The following is a 15916-nucleotide window of genomic DNA, read 5'->3' on the forward strand; positions in this document are numbered from 1 at the left end:
CTCTCTCGTGCCTCTCTTTCAGTCCCCCCCCCCATAACACATAACACACTGCATCATACCACACCCATATTTTGAGAGTGATAGCCACTCCCTTTTTCAGGTTCTTCCTTTAAAGAATAATTTATTTGGCTAGGATTCAACTTGTTGTTGTCAAGAATTCATGCATATACCCACGTGGCAAATATTTTCTTAACTCTTTTCAGTCTCAAGTCTGAGGCATGGAAAGAGGTGCTATTGGGCTCGAGTGCCAAAGCCTGCATGACGTGGCCTCTCGAGGAGCACACGGAAAGGTCGGGTGAATAGCTCCTGTATTCTCAACCAGACACACTGTGGAAGTGCTCTCCAGGTGCTGCAGAGGGTGAGAGGTGGGAAGGTGCCCTTGTCAGGGGGCAGCCAAAGAAGGCCACGTGGCGTTGGCAGGTGACCTGGGCCTCCAAGAATAACTTGGGCTCTGCTATGCAGACATGTTAGAGAGGGATGTCCTGATGGAGACAAGGCATGAGCAAATTCTTAGAGTCAAGGAAGCAAGGAGAAGCAGTCAGGCAGATTACTGGGTATGTGGCATAGGAACTTCAGCATTCTAAAGTACAAAACTTCCAGAGCTGCTGTGAGCGACAGTAATCTCAAGACATGCATACTCTTACCAGAGCGTCCTAGGAGAGTGTAAAAGGAACCAAGCTTGTCAAGTTTCTCTCCATTTCCTCCCAGGGGGCCCATCCTGTTTTAGGATTCTGCCTGTCCAGGATGAGGTCCTGTCAAGTCCTGGGAAACCCATAATCCTCCCAAGCCATCATTCTCTAAGACAAAAGCGCAACTGCCGTAGAATCAATTGGCCATCTACTTGAGGGCTTATTTCTAGGCTCTCCATGCTATTTCTGTTGGTCTGTTGTGTCTGCTTTTGGACCAGCACCAACTGTTGATGCTTTGTGGTGAGTTTTGAAATCAGAGAGGGAGAATCCTCCAACTTTGTCCTTTTTCAAATTGTTTTGTTTTTGGGGAGATCAATGGATGTTTTCAATCTGGTGACACTATCTAAGATTAGTTGGGAAGAACTGAATATGGGATGATGGAAACCATTTAGGCCGTTTATTAAGCCTCCATAGGAGGTAAGGAGGCGTTGATTATTTTGGTAGCAGGAGAGGTGGAGAGTAGTAAATGGACTTGAACAGTTTGGTATAATTCAACCTAGCTCGCTATATTCAGTGAGGATGGTGGGACAAAAAATAGAGAAAAGGGGCTTTCTCCCAACCTGTACGATTGGGAGAATCATAGGATGTAATGAAGCAAATAGAAAAGTAGAGGACACAAGGGAAGGTAAGCGGGTCTGTGAGTTAGGGTATCTGCTTTCAGTTTTGAGCTCTGGACTAGAGATTCCAGTGGAGGTCAGAGATGCAGACACGGAATAAGTGGGTGCCATGATTATTCTGGGTCTTATGTTGCTTATAACTGGTATATTCATTTAGAATTGCTTTTTCAATGTAATGCATTTATGGTTACCATGGTGGCAAGAGCCAAATAGAAGGAAGTGGTTGGGGACAGCGGCGAAGATGGAGATGTGGTTAAAGGTAATTTGCGAAGCTTCTGTGCCTTGCTTTAGCTAAGAACAAACAGAATGCTAGATGCTGTTGACATGTGTTTTATTTTGAAGTGACTATTATTACTAGGGTCTGAACTCCTTAGCCTTGATGTCTTGGAGCCTAATGTTCCTGTTCTCCAGCTGAGAGAGTAATTCACCATCTTGTGTTGTAAACACTCACTCATTTTAACTGATTACACCTCCAATGATTCTCAAATCACTAAAATTACTAATTGCTATTCCTTACACATCAAAGAGTGAATCCTGAATAATTAACCCCAAATAAAATTAGATGAATTGGCCCTTTTAATTAGAGTCCCTGCTGCTGTTTGTTCTGAGCTTCCTTTTCTTACCGTTAAGAGACTTTTAGAATGATTAAAACTGTTTAAGTCTTAAACAGCCAGTGACCTTTTAATACAATATAAATCCGTGAAAGCAATATTTCAGTTAGCAGATGGTGAAGTAAATTTTTAGAGCAAGTACCTGTCAGCGCTAGTACTCCTTCGGAAAAAAAAAAAAAAAAATCATGCCAAAAAACAACCACCTTGAAATGAAATGAGTGTCTCTATTTGATTATTTTTAAAGCATTTATGCATTTGCTAAGCCTCAGTCTAGATGAAATGGCAGGGTTGAAGGAGAGTGAGTAATGGTTGGCATCATTTTATATAAATAGTAACAAGAATTTCTCAGTGAGAAGATTTGAAGTCGTTTGTGCAGAAAAGATGAAGACTGGAGAAATCATAGAAAGCCCCTGGTGCCATGGAGCCATGGAGCCATTCTCAACCTCAAGGAGTCTCCGGAAGCAGGGGAATGGGCCCCTCGGTGGGAACAAGGGAGCTTTCTGGGATTTCACTGCTACTGATCATTGAGCTGGGATCACTGGCCTACCCAGGCTGCAGTCAGCCTGGATTTAGTTGAAGATATTTTACATGTTCCTGATCTATCTATTCCAGGTCTCCTAAATAGAAAGAGCCCCTTCTCTTCACCGTAGTCTTCCAAAGTTGTAGGGACAGAACAAGTTTCCTTCTTATTTCCAACAGGTCTCAGAGTCTCACACTAAATCTGTCAGGTGCTGTGGGAAATGTGTCCTTAGCTGGAAGTTAGGAGATTGGGGTCACAGTGGAGTTTTTGGTATGGTTCTACACCACCTGGCTGTTTCTCTTCACTGCACGGGTCCAAAGTTCCTCCATCTATAAGATAAGGTTACTGGACTAGGGAAGTTACTTTTTTTCCCCCTAAAATTTAAAAATAAATTTTGACTTTTTGTTCTGAAATAATTTCAGACTGTACACAAACACTGAAAAACAGTGTGAAGGCTATTCGCTTAGTCTTTCCAGTTTCCCCAGTTGTTGGCGTCTTATACAATCACGGTACAGGTACCCAAACCAGGTAATTAATACACTGACACAATACTAACTGATATGTAGACTTTATTCAGATTTCATTAATTGTCCTACTAATCTCCTTTTTCTGGTCTAGGATCCTATCCAGAATGACAAGCTACATTTGGTTGTCTTGTCTCCTTAGTCTTCTTTAACTTAGGCCAGTTCCTCAGTCTGTTTTTCATGGAGGTCAATGACTGTTGAACAGGGCTACACATCAGAATCAGCCAGAGAGCTTATCAAGATGCTTGTATCTCAATCCCAACCCCAAAGATGCTGATCGAAGAATTCTAGAGTAGGGCCTGGCTGCACATAGTAGAAGAAGGAAGTGCCCCATGAGATTCTGATGGACACCCTCAGTTAAAAGTCAGAGCTTCAGAGGGGAGGGGGTGGGGGAATTGGATAGGCCGGTGATGGGTATTAAGGAGGGCACGTATTGCATGGAGCACACTGGGTATTATACACAAATAATGAATCATGGGACACTACATCAAAAACTAAGGATATACTGTATAGTGACTAATGTAATGTAAAAAATTATTTAAAAAAATAAAAATAAAAAAATAAAGCCTAAAAATACAAAAAAAAAAAAAAGTCAGATCTGTTTCAGCACCTCAAGAACTAACCTTCTGAGATTTTGTCCATGTGACATCTCTCCTTCATCTTCCTTCATTTCCCTGTTCTTCCTCCATTCCCATTTCTTGTTTGTGGGAAGAGTTCTGACTCTTCAAAATTCCTGGAGGATTTTTCAAGAAGGTTCTAGATACTTTGTGGAATATAGGTACTGTTAAGACCTATCTACAGATCTTTTCTTGTAGAAGAAAGTTCAAGTACAATACATATCATGCATGTTTCTAGAGGCTGGGATGCCCCCATAATCAGGAGATGACTTAGGAATGTGGACTCATTGCCTGGATCTTGAGGACATGCTCTGAGTAAAGTAATGTGTAGAAACACCACCATTACCAACAACAGCAAAACTCAGTGGCTATTTTAAGTCCAACTGTTAGCACCTTGCAGGACCTATGACCCACCAGTACTGTACAGTATTGACCTTATGTCAGTAATTGGAAAGGTGAAAAGTTGTCCGGGGTAAAAATACATGTATTCATTCTTTCCGAGTTCAATTCAGTTTAATATAATATCGATTTATAATAATGATTATTTATAAAAACAGTATTACTACCATTTATTATGTATCTCCTGGGTGTTATATATGCTCTATATAGAGAGTAGTAAAACAGAGAGTCTGTCTTCAAGGAGCTTATAGTCTAGTAGGAGGAACCAACAGATATGTAATTAAACTAACAAAGAGCAGAATACGTGCTTTAATAGAACTGAATCACGAAAGAGAGCTATGTTGTCTTCACGTGGGAATGGTTTACTCTATCCATATACAGCAGTGATTGAATAAGTTAGCTGAGATAGTTCAAGTGTTTTTATTCTGAAAACTCATCCTCTTAAGCTTCACACCATCTTTGGGGGGAAGGTAGGCTTCTGGCCTCAATGTCTACCACAGGGTGGTGTCCTATCTCCAAAGCAATGGGGTATTTTTGGGGATTGTCTTTTGGCACACTATTTGTTTTCCACCTTCCTTTTCCAGTGGTAAATGGAGATTTTTTTTGTTGTTGTTGTTGTCATTTCCCTGGACTGTTGCCTCATTCTCTGTCCACAACATGAATTTTTAATTTTTATTTTAATTTTGAACTGAGAAAATTTCACTTTTTGGTATCGGGGTCGAAGATATCTCAATAGCTGGTGGAAGATTGATGCTTAGGCTTACTTAAGTCATTGCCCTATTCATTTTGAGTGCTCGTCTTTGGAAGTCAAAATATATGGGGTGGTTTGTTGTTTGGGTAGCAATTAGCTTGTTTTATAAGACAGATGACAATTGGTGGATTGAAAATGTTAGTTCTGGTTCTAGTCCATTTGCAGAACCAGACCGTCCTCCTAATTTCATAGTACTTGAAAATCTTTCAGTGCTTTTGGCTAAGAAATTGAATTTGTTTTCAACAAATGGAAACCACAGAATAACAGAGGAATGCAGTATGTTTAGATGTGATGCACTCAGGTGTCTCACCTTTATACAAACTATTTATTTGTGGTGAAGCATGAGGACTGTTGAATTCAGTGAAGACCCAGGGATTCTGTATTAGCGAATTGTAGCGTGAAACTGTCCATTTGAACATCAGGGAGACTTCATCCACTTTAGGATAAATAACTCTTCTTGCTTTTAATTTGAGAATCACAATGAACATTTCAAGCTAAAGTTATTTAGAAAGATGACGGAGACGTTACATTTGGGCTTGGGTAAATATAGTGGCACATTAAAATTAAACACTGGGTTTGAGTAGATTCTGCGATTCATTTCACAGTGTCTTCCTTTGATTTTTAAAAAATGCATGTCTGTAATTCACATTTATTGTATAACAGTTGAACCAAAAGGAGAAGGATTAAAAAGGAAAAAAAAAAAAAACCCACAACTCATCCCATAAGCTCTAGACAACCATTGTTAACATACAGGTTTCTACAAAAATAGGACCATGTGATAAACACTATTCAGTAGCCCATTATTTTCCTCACATGATATGTCAGAAAGTTCTTCATGTTCTTCTCCCAGATACTCCATGACTCACTCCCTCACTAGATTTAAGTCTTTGTTCAAATACCACATCGGTGAGGCATTTCCCAACCTTTCTCTTAAAAATTGTGGCATTCCGCCCCCACCCTAGCACTACCTTGATTTCTTGGCTCTGTATTTCCATAGTGCTAATCACTGTTTGATACTATGTTTTATTTAATTTATTTTTAAGTACTCTTCTCCTTATGATAGACTATAAATTCCATGAGTGCAGCACTTTTTATTTTTATTTTTTTGTTCTTATTGTTGATTTCCCCCCTCGTGTCTAGAATAACGTCTGATGCATAAAAAGCACTCAGTCAGTGAGTAAGTGGATGTCAGGTCTAAATCAAAATGATTATTTTGATGGCTACACAATTTTCCAGTGTGTGATTGACTACAGTTAATTTTTATTACCAATACTTTATTGATGAACATTCTGATTATTTCCATTATATTTCATTGTGATGAAGATTCTTTAACATGCTTCTCTATACACTCTTCAGTTCCTTCTTTTGTAGGACAATTTATTAAGAGTGGTATTGCCGCATCAGTGTATAACTGTTTTACGGCTCTTGATACCTATTGTCAGATTTTCTTGAGAAAAGTTTTATCCTTAACACTCCTCTATTTATATATGAATAGCATAGAAAAATGCAGATTTTCCTATTTTGTCATCAATATTGTGTTTCGTCATTATTTTTATTATCAGTCCTACCATGTAAATGACATTGCTTTGAAAATTAAGTACTATCACAATCCACAGTCTGTTTTTCAGTTAAGCAGAAAAAAAAAGGAAGGAAAATAGAAAGGTTAATTTTCTAAAATACATAATTATGTATAATAAAAGCCTGGATTCCGAAAATGGCTAGTGTGAGAGCTAAGGAATTGGAATCACTTGGTTAAGGCCACATATCTCCTCACTTACAGATAAAGATGCATCAGTTGAGGGGTGCTGGTGGTGTTGCTATTTGGATGATGAGGACAGGGAACCGGCAATGCCGAGCCTTGCCCTGATAATTATCACTTCTCCCAGAAAGTTCTCAAAGGGGCTGCACACTCAAGGAACAGGAGCAAAATGGGAGTACAGGAGCTGCTTTTATTAATAGTTCCATAAGGGCAAGGACTTAATCTCTCTCTAGGACAGAGGTCTGAGGTCACACTGAGATGGTGTATAAGCTTTGGGTCTAGGAATAAGCAGGCTTTTTATCCTCTCTACTACAGATAACTGGTTGACTAAGTCAGGGTAATTCCTTTCATATTTTTAGCTATGACCAATGGGTAGTAAATAGGTTGAGAAGCCTGAGAGGTGATGCATTCACTGGGACTTATCCTCAACGGTTTCTTGACCTCCGCCATATCCCAGTGTTTCCTGGTGGTTTCTAAAACCTTATTCAGCTCAATATTTGCAGATGACACATTTCTAGGTACCGAAAATTTCTCTTTGGTTTTGTGTATACATTACATGTTATTTTAAAAATAGCATATATTTTTCTTTCCCTTCCCCTATGTTCATCTGTTTTGTTTCTTAAATTCCCCATATGATAAAATAAGGCGAAATCAGAGATGGAGACAAACCATAAGAGACTCTTAACAATGGGAAAGGAACTGAGGCTTGCTGGAGGGGAGGTGGCTGGGGTGATGGGGTAACTGGGGGATGGACATTAATGAGGGCACTTGATGGAATGAGCCCTAGGGGTTCTATGCAACTGATGAATCTCTAAATTCTACCTCTGAAAATCATAATGCACTATATGGTAATTAAATTGGGTTTACATAACAATAAAAATAGCATATAATTTCACTCATATGAGAAATTTAAGAAATAAAATAAGTGAGCAAAAGGAAACAAGAGACAGACCAAGAAGCGGACTCTTAATGATAGCAAACTGATGGCTACCAGAGGGCAGGTGGTGGGGGTTAAGAGTACTGATTAATGTATAGAATTGCTGAATCACCCTATTGTACACCTAAAACTAATATAACACTGTATATTAACTCTACTAGAATTAAAATATATATATATATTTTACATATAATTGGCCAACCAACAGCGGCCAAAGCCATGCTGCTTCCCGTCCTGTGCGTGGCCCTACAGCCTCATCACCTGGCAAGCGTGTTTGACATCAGAGTCTCAGGCCTTATCCCACACCTGCTGGATCCAAGTCTGCATTTTATCTACATACCCTTGGTCATGTGAACATTGACGTTTGAACAACATGTAAGGCATCAGGCCATTTTTTTTTTTTTTTTAAAGCATCAATTGAGTGAAAAATGGCTTTCTGTGTATGTCAGTTATTCGGCTAATCTATTTCCTGAGAGCGTACCATGGCCCAAATCTTATGCCAGGATGTGGAGCTAGAAAGATAAATTCTACGTGGGCTCTCCTTGTGAGAAGCTTCAGTTCTAGGTAGGACAGAATGACCATAAACGTCCCAGTGCAACCAGGTATTAGAGATGCTGCGATCGACCCGTATATGAGGCGCACGGGGGGCTGCTGTGTATCCCCGTGTATGCGTGCAGGTGTACATGGATGCTTGAGGAAGAAAAAGAATGATGCTTTTTGTGTGTGTGTTTTTTTAACTATAGCAAATTAATTCAGACTTCACTGATGATCTGAGTTTAATTATTCCCTTGTGTTTTTTCACTACCATCACGTATAACTAGTAATTTATCACCTTCTTTGCTAGTAAATTCTTTTTTTTTTTTTTTTTAAAGATTTTATTTATTTATTTGACAGTGATAGAGACAGCCAGTGAGAGAGGGAACACAAGGAGGGAGAGTGGGAGAGGAAGAAGCAGGCTCATAGTGGAGGAGCCTGATGTGGGGCTTGATCCCATAACTCCGGGATCACGCCCTGAGCCGAAGGCAGATGCTTAACCGCTGTGCCACCCAGGCGCCCCTGCTAGTAAATTCTTGTTATTTGTTCCCTCTGATGGGGGCCTTGATTTGATGAAGGGAGAACTGAGCTCTATATTCAGGTAGATAGATGCCTTTCGTAGATGCCCAGATTATGTTACCAGGGTACATACAGTAGCTGGTAACTCGGCTCCCACCAGGTGGCCGTATCTGCTTCTCCCTGCTACTGCCCTTTAACCCCTCACTAGGAGGGGTAGCTGGAGAAAGGATGCGTACCTGGGGTCTTGGCAGATTTGCCTCGCTTCTTTCTCAGGTTAATGCTATGCATTACAGGCTATTTTGTGGCAGTAAGTTGGCATAAGGTAGTCTTTGCGAGTCAGGGATATATACTTTTGCACGACTCACCCTTTAGCTGCCTCATGGTGCTATCTCTGGCACAAAGCAAAAATCTTTTGAATGTTAGGTGAATTCTTTGGGATGATTTGGAACAAATTAAGTGAGATACTTCCTAGCTTCTCTCTAATGCAGAGTGAGGATCCATTTCTTTTTTTTTTTAAATTAATTAATTAGTTAATTAGTTTTTATTATTATATGTTAGTTACCATACGGTATATCATTAGCTTTTGATGTAGTGTTCCATGATTCATTGTTTGCATATAACACCCAGTGCTCCATGCAATACATGCCCTCCTTAATAACCTTCACCCGGCTAGCCCATCCCCCCACCAACCCTGTTTGTTTCCTGGAGTCCAGAGCCTCTCATGGGTCATCTCCCCCTCTGAATTCCCCCCTTCATTTTTTCCTTTCTTCTCCTAATGTCCTCCATGCTATTCTTTATGTTCCACGTATAAGTAAAACCATACGATAATTGTCTTTCCCTGCTTGACTTTTTTCACTTAGCATAATCTCCTCCAGTTCCATCCATTTCTAGCTCCATATTTCACTAGCTGTGTAACTTGAGTCAACTCTTAACCTGGCAAGTGAGGGATAATGTATTTGGTATGTGGGTAGGCTTTGGATGGTAAGGAAAAGCGTAAGGAGGAAACCAGGTTTGTAGGCATGTGGCTGTGACTACCCTCCTTTTTTTTTTTTAGACTTTATTTATCCATTTGACAGAGAGAGAGAGAGCAAGCTGGGGGAGCAGCAGGCTCCCCACTGAGAAGGGAGCCCATTGTGGGCCTCCATCTTGGGACCCTGGGATCATGACCTGAGCCGAAGGAGCCGTTTAATTGACTGAGCCACCCCAGGGCCCTACCCTTCTTCTTCTAAAACTAAATGTTTCCATTTTAGATTTTATGTATCCCTGCATTGTTTCAGTTGCCTGATGGTGTGTTCTTTTTTGGCTTGCTTGCTTGATTTATTACATGCCCCTGTAATTCACAGGTTCTGACAATTCCATTTGTATTTCCCTGGCAAGCAGGGAGGAGGACCAGCCATGCACTAATGTCTACAGCTTAGCATTGCTAGTTGCGAGGTCTGCAGCAGATTCTGTGCGGATGTTTTTCTCTAGGAGGGTCACCACGTGAGCTTCTAAGCCAGATGCTCTCTCATTGTTTGAAAAACAATCTTCTAGAATGGAAAGGATCCCCTCCTCCCCCCCAACACAGACACAGAGACATAGACACACAAAGACACACACACGCTTTGTTGTTTTGTTCTTTCCATTTTGCCATCTTCCTTAAACATGGAAATTTGCCTTCTCTCATAAGCAGACTTATTTTTCCTACAACTTAGAAGCATTTTCCTTTGTTTAATGGCCTATTAAAGTGGTGAACCATAAATCAGAGTTCTCGAAATAGTTCTTAGTCTGATTTAAGATAATTATTAAGAGCTTTTCATTCCAACTATCTCAACTAGTTATGTTTCCCTCCGAAGGACCCATTTTCCATCCTTTATCATGTGCGAGTCTGTCGCTTAGTCATTGGCCTGTTTCTCCAAACTGTTTGAAAACGTGAGCTCCACTCCAGAGAACGAAGGAAGAAGCCTGTGATGGTTGAGCTTGAAAAACTGAAAATTATGTGATAATGATTATGAGCTTATTGCTAAGGCTTTTTTAAAAATCTTAATCTAATCTTCGCCTAGAATAAGCAGTCTAGATTTTTGTTGTTTTCAAGTTATTTCTTTGAAAAATACATCCGTCTTCCTTTTCTGTTCCTTTGCACCCTGCCAGGATTGTCACCAATCTGTGTCTCACTATATATTCAATTTTTATGTTAGAGATAGAGTCAGGAAGGATATACAGTTGACCCTGGACTGATGCGGGGGTGAGGGGCACTGACCCACGCGGTTGACAACCTGCACGTCTTCTGACTCTACAAAATGTTAATTTCTAATAGCTACTGTTGATCCTCTGGAAGCCTCGCCGGTAACAGAAACACTCGGTTGTGCATATTTTGTGTGTTATGTGTATATCATATACTTTATTCTTCTGATAAAGTAAGCTAGGGAAGAGAAAACGTTCAGAAAATCATAGGGAAGAGAAAATACATTTACACTACTGTGCTTTACAAAATCTGTGTGTCGGTCAACCTGTGGAGTTCAAACCCAGGTTTTTCAAGGACTCACTATAGTTGGAAGGAACTGCAGAGACAAGCAGTTGTACTTTTCTTTTTTTTTTTTTTTTAAAGATTTTATTTATTTATTTGACAGAGAGACATAGCCAGCGAGAGAGGGAACACGAGCAGGGGGAGTGGGAGAGGAAGAAGCAGACTCCTAGTGGAGGAGCCCGATGTGGGGCTCAATCCCATAACGCCGGGATCATGCCCTGAGCCGAAGGCAGACGCTTAAGGACTGCGCTACCCAGGCGTCCCTAGCTGTACTTTTTATTCTAAGACTAATTTGCTGAGAATTTGGACTGTTTATGGGGCGTTCATGGGCCTCTGTTTCTACCTTTATAGTATGATCTCCAAGATTCTGTTCAGTTCTGATCCTGTTTAATGTTCCAACTGTTCTCTGTGACGTAATAAAATGTTGTGAACTATAAGAAGGCACTCAGAAGTCCTCTTTTAAATTAGGTATGAAGAAGACATAGGTCTGGATAGAACATTTGAACCAGAAAATTAGGCTGTGCACTAGAATTTGGTAGGACCAGTCTCCATCAGCCTAGACCTCCTTTTGCTGATCAATGAAGATCTCATTGCAAGCATTCTTCTCATATGTTCTATCTTTTCAAGGCAGAAAAGAACTTGGAGACAATTTTTTTTTTTTATTTAACAGGTATTAAATATTTTTTAGTGCAGTGTTTGACCAAAGGAGGGCCAAGTTAATTTCTTGATTCTGACTGCACATTAGACTCTTTTGGGTTTTAAAGGAGTAGTAGCACCTGATCCCCCCTCCCCATTCCCTTTCCCCCATCCCCAAGATACTGACTGGATTGACGTGAGACGGAATTTGGGCAATTTTAGATAAGCTTTCTTGGTGATTCTAGTATGTAGCCAGTATTTAGAACTTCTGGGTAGTTACTGGAAGTTTATGAGACTTATAATCCCTATAAGGATATGGGCAAAGCATGTCTCCAGATGTGCACACCCAGAAATGTGCACATACAGAAATGTTTCTGCATGACATAAGTCATTTAACCTTTCTAATCCCATGGAGCCTAAAATAGGAATAATGTAATACTTTCCTTAAATGCAGTGGTTCTCAAAGTGTGGTCCCAGGACCAATAGCATCCACCTCCCCTGGGCATTTATTAGAAATGTGCATTCTCGGACCCCGCTCTAGACCTACTGAATCAGGAGCTCTGGGGGTGGGACACAGCCATCTGTGTTTAACAGACCTTTCTGAGATCCTGATGACCTCTAAAGTTTGAGAACCATCAGCACAGAGTGTGGAAGATGAAGAGGTAGCCTTTGAAAATCTTAGCAGTGATTGGTGCCTAGTGAGAGTCCAAAAAGCACAGTACTCTGATATAGTGTGTTTGACTGCTTGGTAGTCTGAAGATAGTGGGGACCTGGATTGGACAGCTACTCTTCCAGCTCTAAGACTGTTATTTATAGGGCAAATAGGGCCCAAGTGAACCATCTCCAAGGTGTATCAGAATAATGAATCCAAGCCACCATCCTCCCACCATGCCATTGAGAGTCTTTTTTATTGAAGGCTTAAGTCATGATATTTTGGTACTATCCAAAAGCAACCCATTGAATGACAGAACCCACTGCCTTACTACTAAGTGTTGAGCATCTGAAATGCAAAGAAAAGTTACTTATCTATGAATATTATTTATTATTCAAGTATTATTTTTCAAAGGAAAAAGACAAATAGAGAATTTTTTTTTTTAATGGAAGTTTCCTTTTCCTAATAGGATTTCTTGCAAAGTAAAAACATTCCATGCCATGAAGCCATAGAGCTCTTGGATTTGTATCTGCACCTCAGATCTTAGAGATTAGGTGATCTCTTAGACAACATGACATCGGTATGCTGTTCTGGTTGGTCAATGATATTGAGGTTTGATACGGTGGCCCCTCATAACGTCCTGCCTGGATTGTATGTAGATTTCAATGATGTTCCTCATACCAGTTTCTCCTGATCAGTCCTGCATATCCTTTTAGATTAGTCTTTAGGAGATCATATTGCAACCAGGCTTTTTCTTCTCAGAAATGCTTGTTAGATCCCCCACCATGTGCATGATAAAATTCAAACTACTTACTAGACATGCAACACACTTGAAGGTTTTTTTTTTTTTTTTTGTCACTGCACTTATTCTTATTACCTACTAGTGTTATTTTACATTCCCATATTTATGCTATCTTAATAACTTGCTCCTTATTCTCTAGGCCCTGAACGTTTTCACTGATGCCTTTGTTCCCCTGTCTTTCTGCCAAGTGGACTAGTTGTCTGTATCATAATGTTCAGGGGCAGTTGTGATGTTCTGGTAAAGCCTTCCCTTGCTCCCTCTACCTGGACATAAGCTTTTCTTTATCTTAGCTTCCGGAAGAGTTTGTTTCTCTGTCTTAATAGATTTTATCTTGCATTATCTTTATTTGTGTACCCGTTTTTTCCTCCTCTACTTGAGTGAGACTTTACTGAGGGTAGGTACCAAGTCCTTGCCTCAGCCATCTCCCACCCCAACTACCTGCTCTGTTCTGGCTAAACATACCTGACCCCCTCTAGACTAGCTTCTATGTCATTTCTCAGTATCAGATCTGGTCCTCAATTTTCTTAAAATTAAGGCTACTAATGAAACGCAAAAGAGCTATAATAGGGAATACTTGATATAAGAGACAAAATGTTATATGTCAAAGCCAATTACAAAGCAGTAAAATGGCAGCAAATGGGTGCTTTTCAAGAGTTCCCTATGGTTGCATTTATATTCACTTCCTGTGTGCATTTCCTTTCCGTAGGTGATTTTCTTCCACCCCCACCTCCACCTCTAGATGACCCTGGTGCTCTTCCAGCCAGCCCTGGAAACTTCCCTCCTCCACCACCCCTGGATGAAGGTGCTTTCAGGACACAGGTAAGATGTGCGGTTGAAGTTGTATTAATAAGCTGTGATTGTTTCTGTGGGGGATGAACATTTATCCGGAGCCTAAAGAGAGCTTTACAAGTCACAAAGATCTCAGGTGCTTTAATGCAAACATCCCCAACTGAAGCTTCTCGGAGTTCTGCTGGCTTGCATTCTAAAGCCCCAGAAATCCTTTTACCTACTAATTTTGTTTTGAAACTGAAAACTATTTTTTGGAATGTCATTTGAGAATTCCACATTTTCTTGTTATCCTGGGGGACCCAACTGTGCTTTTTTATTGCCTTGTTTCTCTATCCACAAACATGGCATTCTGCGTGGGTAAGAGCGGTATTTTCGGGTTCTGGTTGGTCACTGTGGGTCTTAATTAGTCAGCAACATCTTTCTAGCAAAAGCACCAGCAAACATTCTTAGGGTATTCTTTTCTGAGTGAGGGCAAGGAAGCACATTATAGTATGTATTGATTATATACAATGTTTGTGCTTTAGACAGTGTTGATTGCAAGTCAGTCGGGGCTGAAATCAGAAGCAACAGTAGGAATAGTCAGTCTGTGATCAGGTTGGGAACCATTGGTAACCAGATGCCACCATTTAGGCATCTAAATGCTATTCATATCAGGAAGGAAAACTAAATAACAAAGTTATAGAATTATTGTTGTGTTTTACAGGTGATGATGTTACTATAGATATATAGAAAAAAAACTCAGCCCTTATGTTTTAGAGAAACATCAAAAATATTTGTGGAGGAAATTAATGGTGTCTGGTATTGGCTTCAAAGTAGTCAGAGTAGGGAGCTGATGAGTGAGAAAATAGGTGAAAGGAAAATTAGTTATGAGTTGCTAATTGTTGAGTGCATGCAGGTTGAGTCTATTATTTGGTCTTCCTTTATATATATTTATAATTTCCCAAAATAAGTTTTAGAGAGGAGAAGCCATGGGAACTAGTTAAATGGTTTAGTCCATTGTCTGCTTTTCTTTCTCCTACATTTCAGGTTGGGAGAGACAAAGGAGCAAATGATTCATTCATTCAGCAAATACTCCAGCTGCCTGTGTGTGTACCTTTATAGCACTGGGAATTCTATAGCAAAAACATACGGGGTTCTGCCTCATGAAACCCACACTTTTAGTGAAACTGGTGGATGTAGACAAAATCTGTACATAAGTGCATTAGAATGAGATCAGGGCTGTGGGTTGGAGGACAGGGTGGTCCAGAGGCCTTGCTGAGAAGGGGACACCTAAGCAAAGATTTGGAGGGGGGAAAGGGGAGTAACCATGTGAGTTTCTTGGGAGTATATTTTCATATAGAAGCTTTTTGTACTATTGATAAGTTGAAATTATTAAGTTCTGGTATAACCAGTGACCTCCAATTCACTTTGGAGCCTAGCTCTTTTAAAATCTATTAAAAACTTTATGTCTTTCGAAAAATCTAGGCTCCAAAGTGAATTGGAGGCTATATATATATATATATATATATATATATATATATATATATAAATATATATATATATATATAATGGATTTCCTACAAAAATCTCAATTTTCCTATAAAATCTTGCTGATAAAGTGTACTAAGCTAATAAAATCAAAGCTCAGATTCCACAAATGGATAGGAGTCATACAAAGTTTATTTTATGCAACAGATAGTTCCTTTGGCAAATAGAAATAACACAATAATTTTTCCTTATTTTTAGTCATTTTTTATTAACAATGAAAAAAAATCCTCTTAAATTTGTCTTTTATATACCTTTGCTCTTATTTGGTCCTGGGCTGTTCTTTGCATATTATTGAATTTACATAATTAAAAACTTCACTTAGTCTATTTGTTCTCTTGGAAAATTATGGAAACTGTTTTCTTGCATTTTAAATCTTTAGCTCTAAAAAGCTTGTTTGACCTTGTGACAGAAGACTTGTGTTTGACTGCTAGTTGAACAACTTATTCTAGTTGTGTGTGTGTGTGTGTGTGTGTGTGTGTTTTAAGATTTATTTACTTATTTTAGAGAGAGAGCATGCAGGGAGCAGG

At 39.7% G+C, this 15916-nt stretch overlaps 1 protein-coding gene across 27 annotated transcripts in view; it reads left to right on the forward strand.

Moving 5' to 3' along the window:
- LPP (LIM domain containing preferred translocation partner in lipoma) overlaps positions 1-15916 on the forward strand; it is a 639448-nt gene that overhangs the window by 266644 nt on the left and 356888 nt on the right. For all 27 annotated transcript variants that reach the window (XM_045811268.2, XM_087861490.1, XM_087861508.1 and 24 more), the window contains one exon: positions 13780-13892. In XM_045811268.2, the coding sequence (XP_045667224.1) occupies positions 13780-13892 (113 nt within the window). The remainder of the gene's footprint in view (positions 1-13779; positions 13893-15916) is intronic.

This window comes from Ursus americanus, chromosome 4, assembly GCF_024610735.1.
Source record: "Ursus americanus isolate L20-20 chromosome 4, mUrsAme1.1.p, whole genome shotgun sequence".
NCBI lineage: Eukaryota > Metazoa > Chordata > Mammalia > Carnivora > Ursidae > Ursus > Ursus americanus.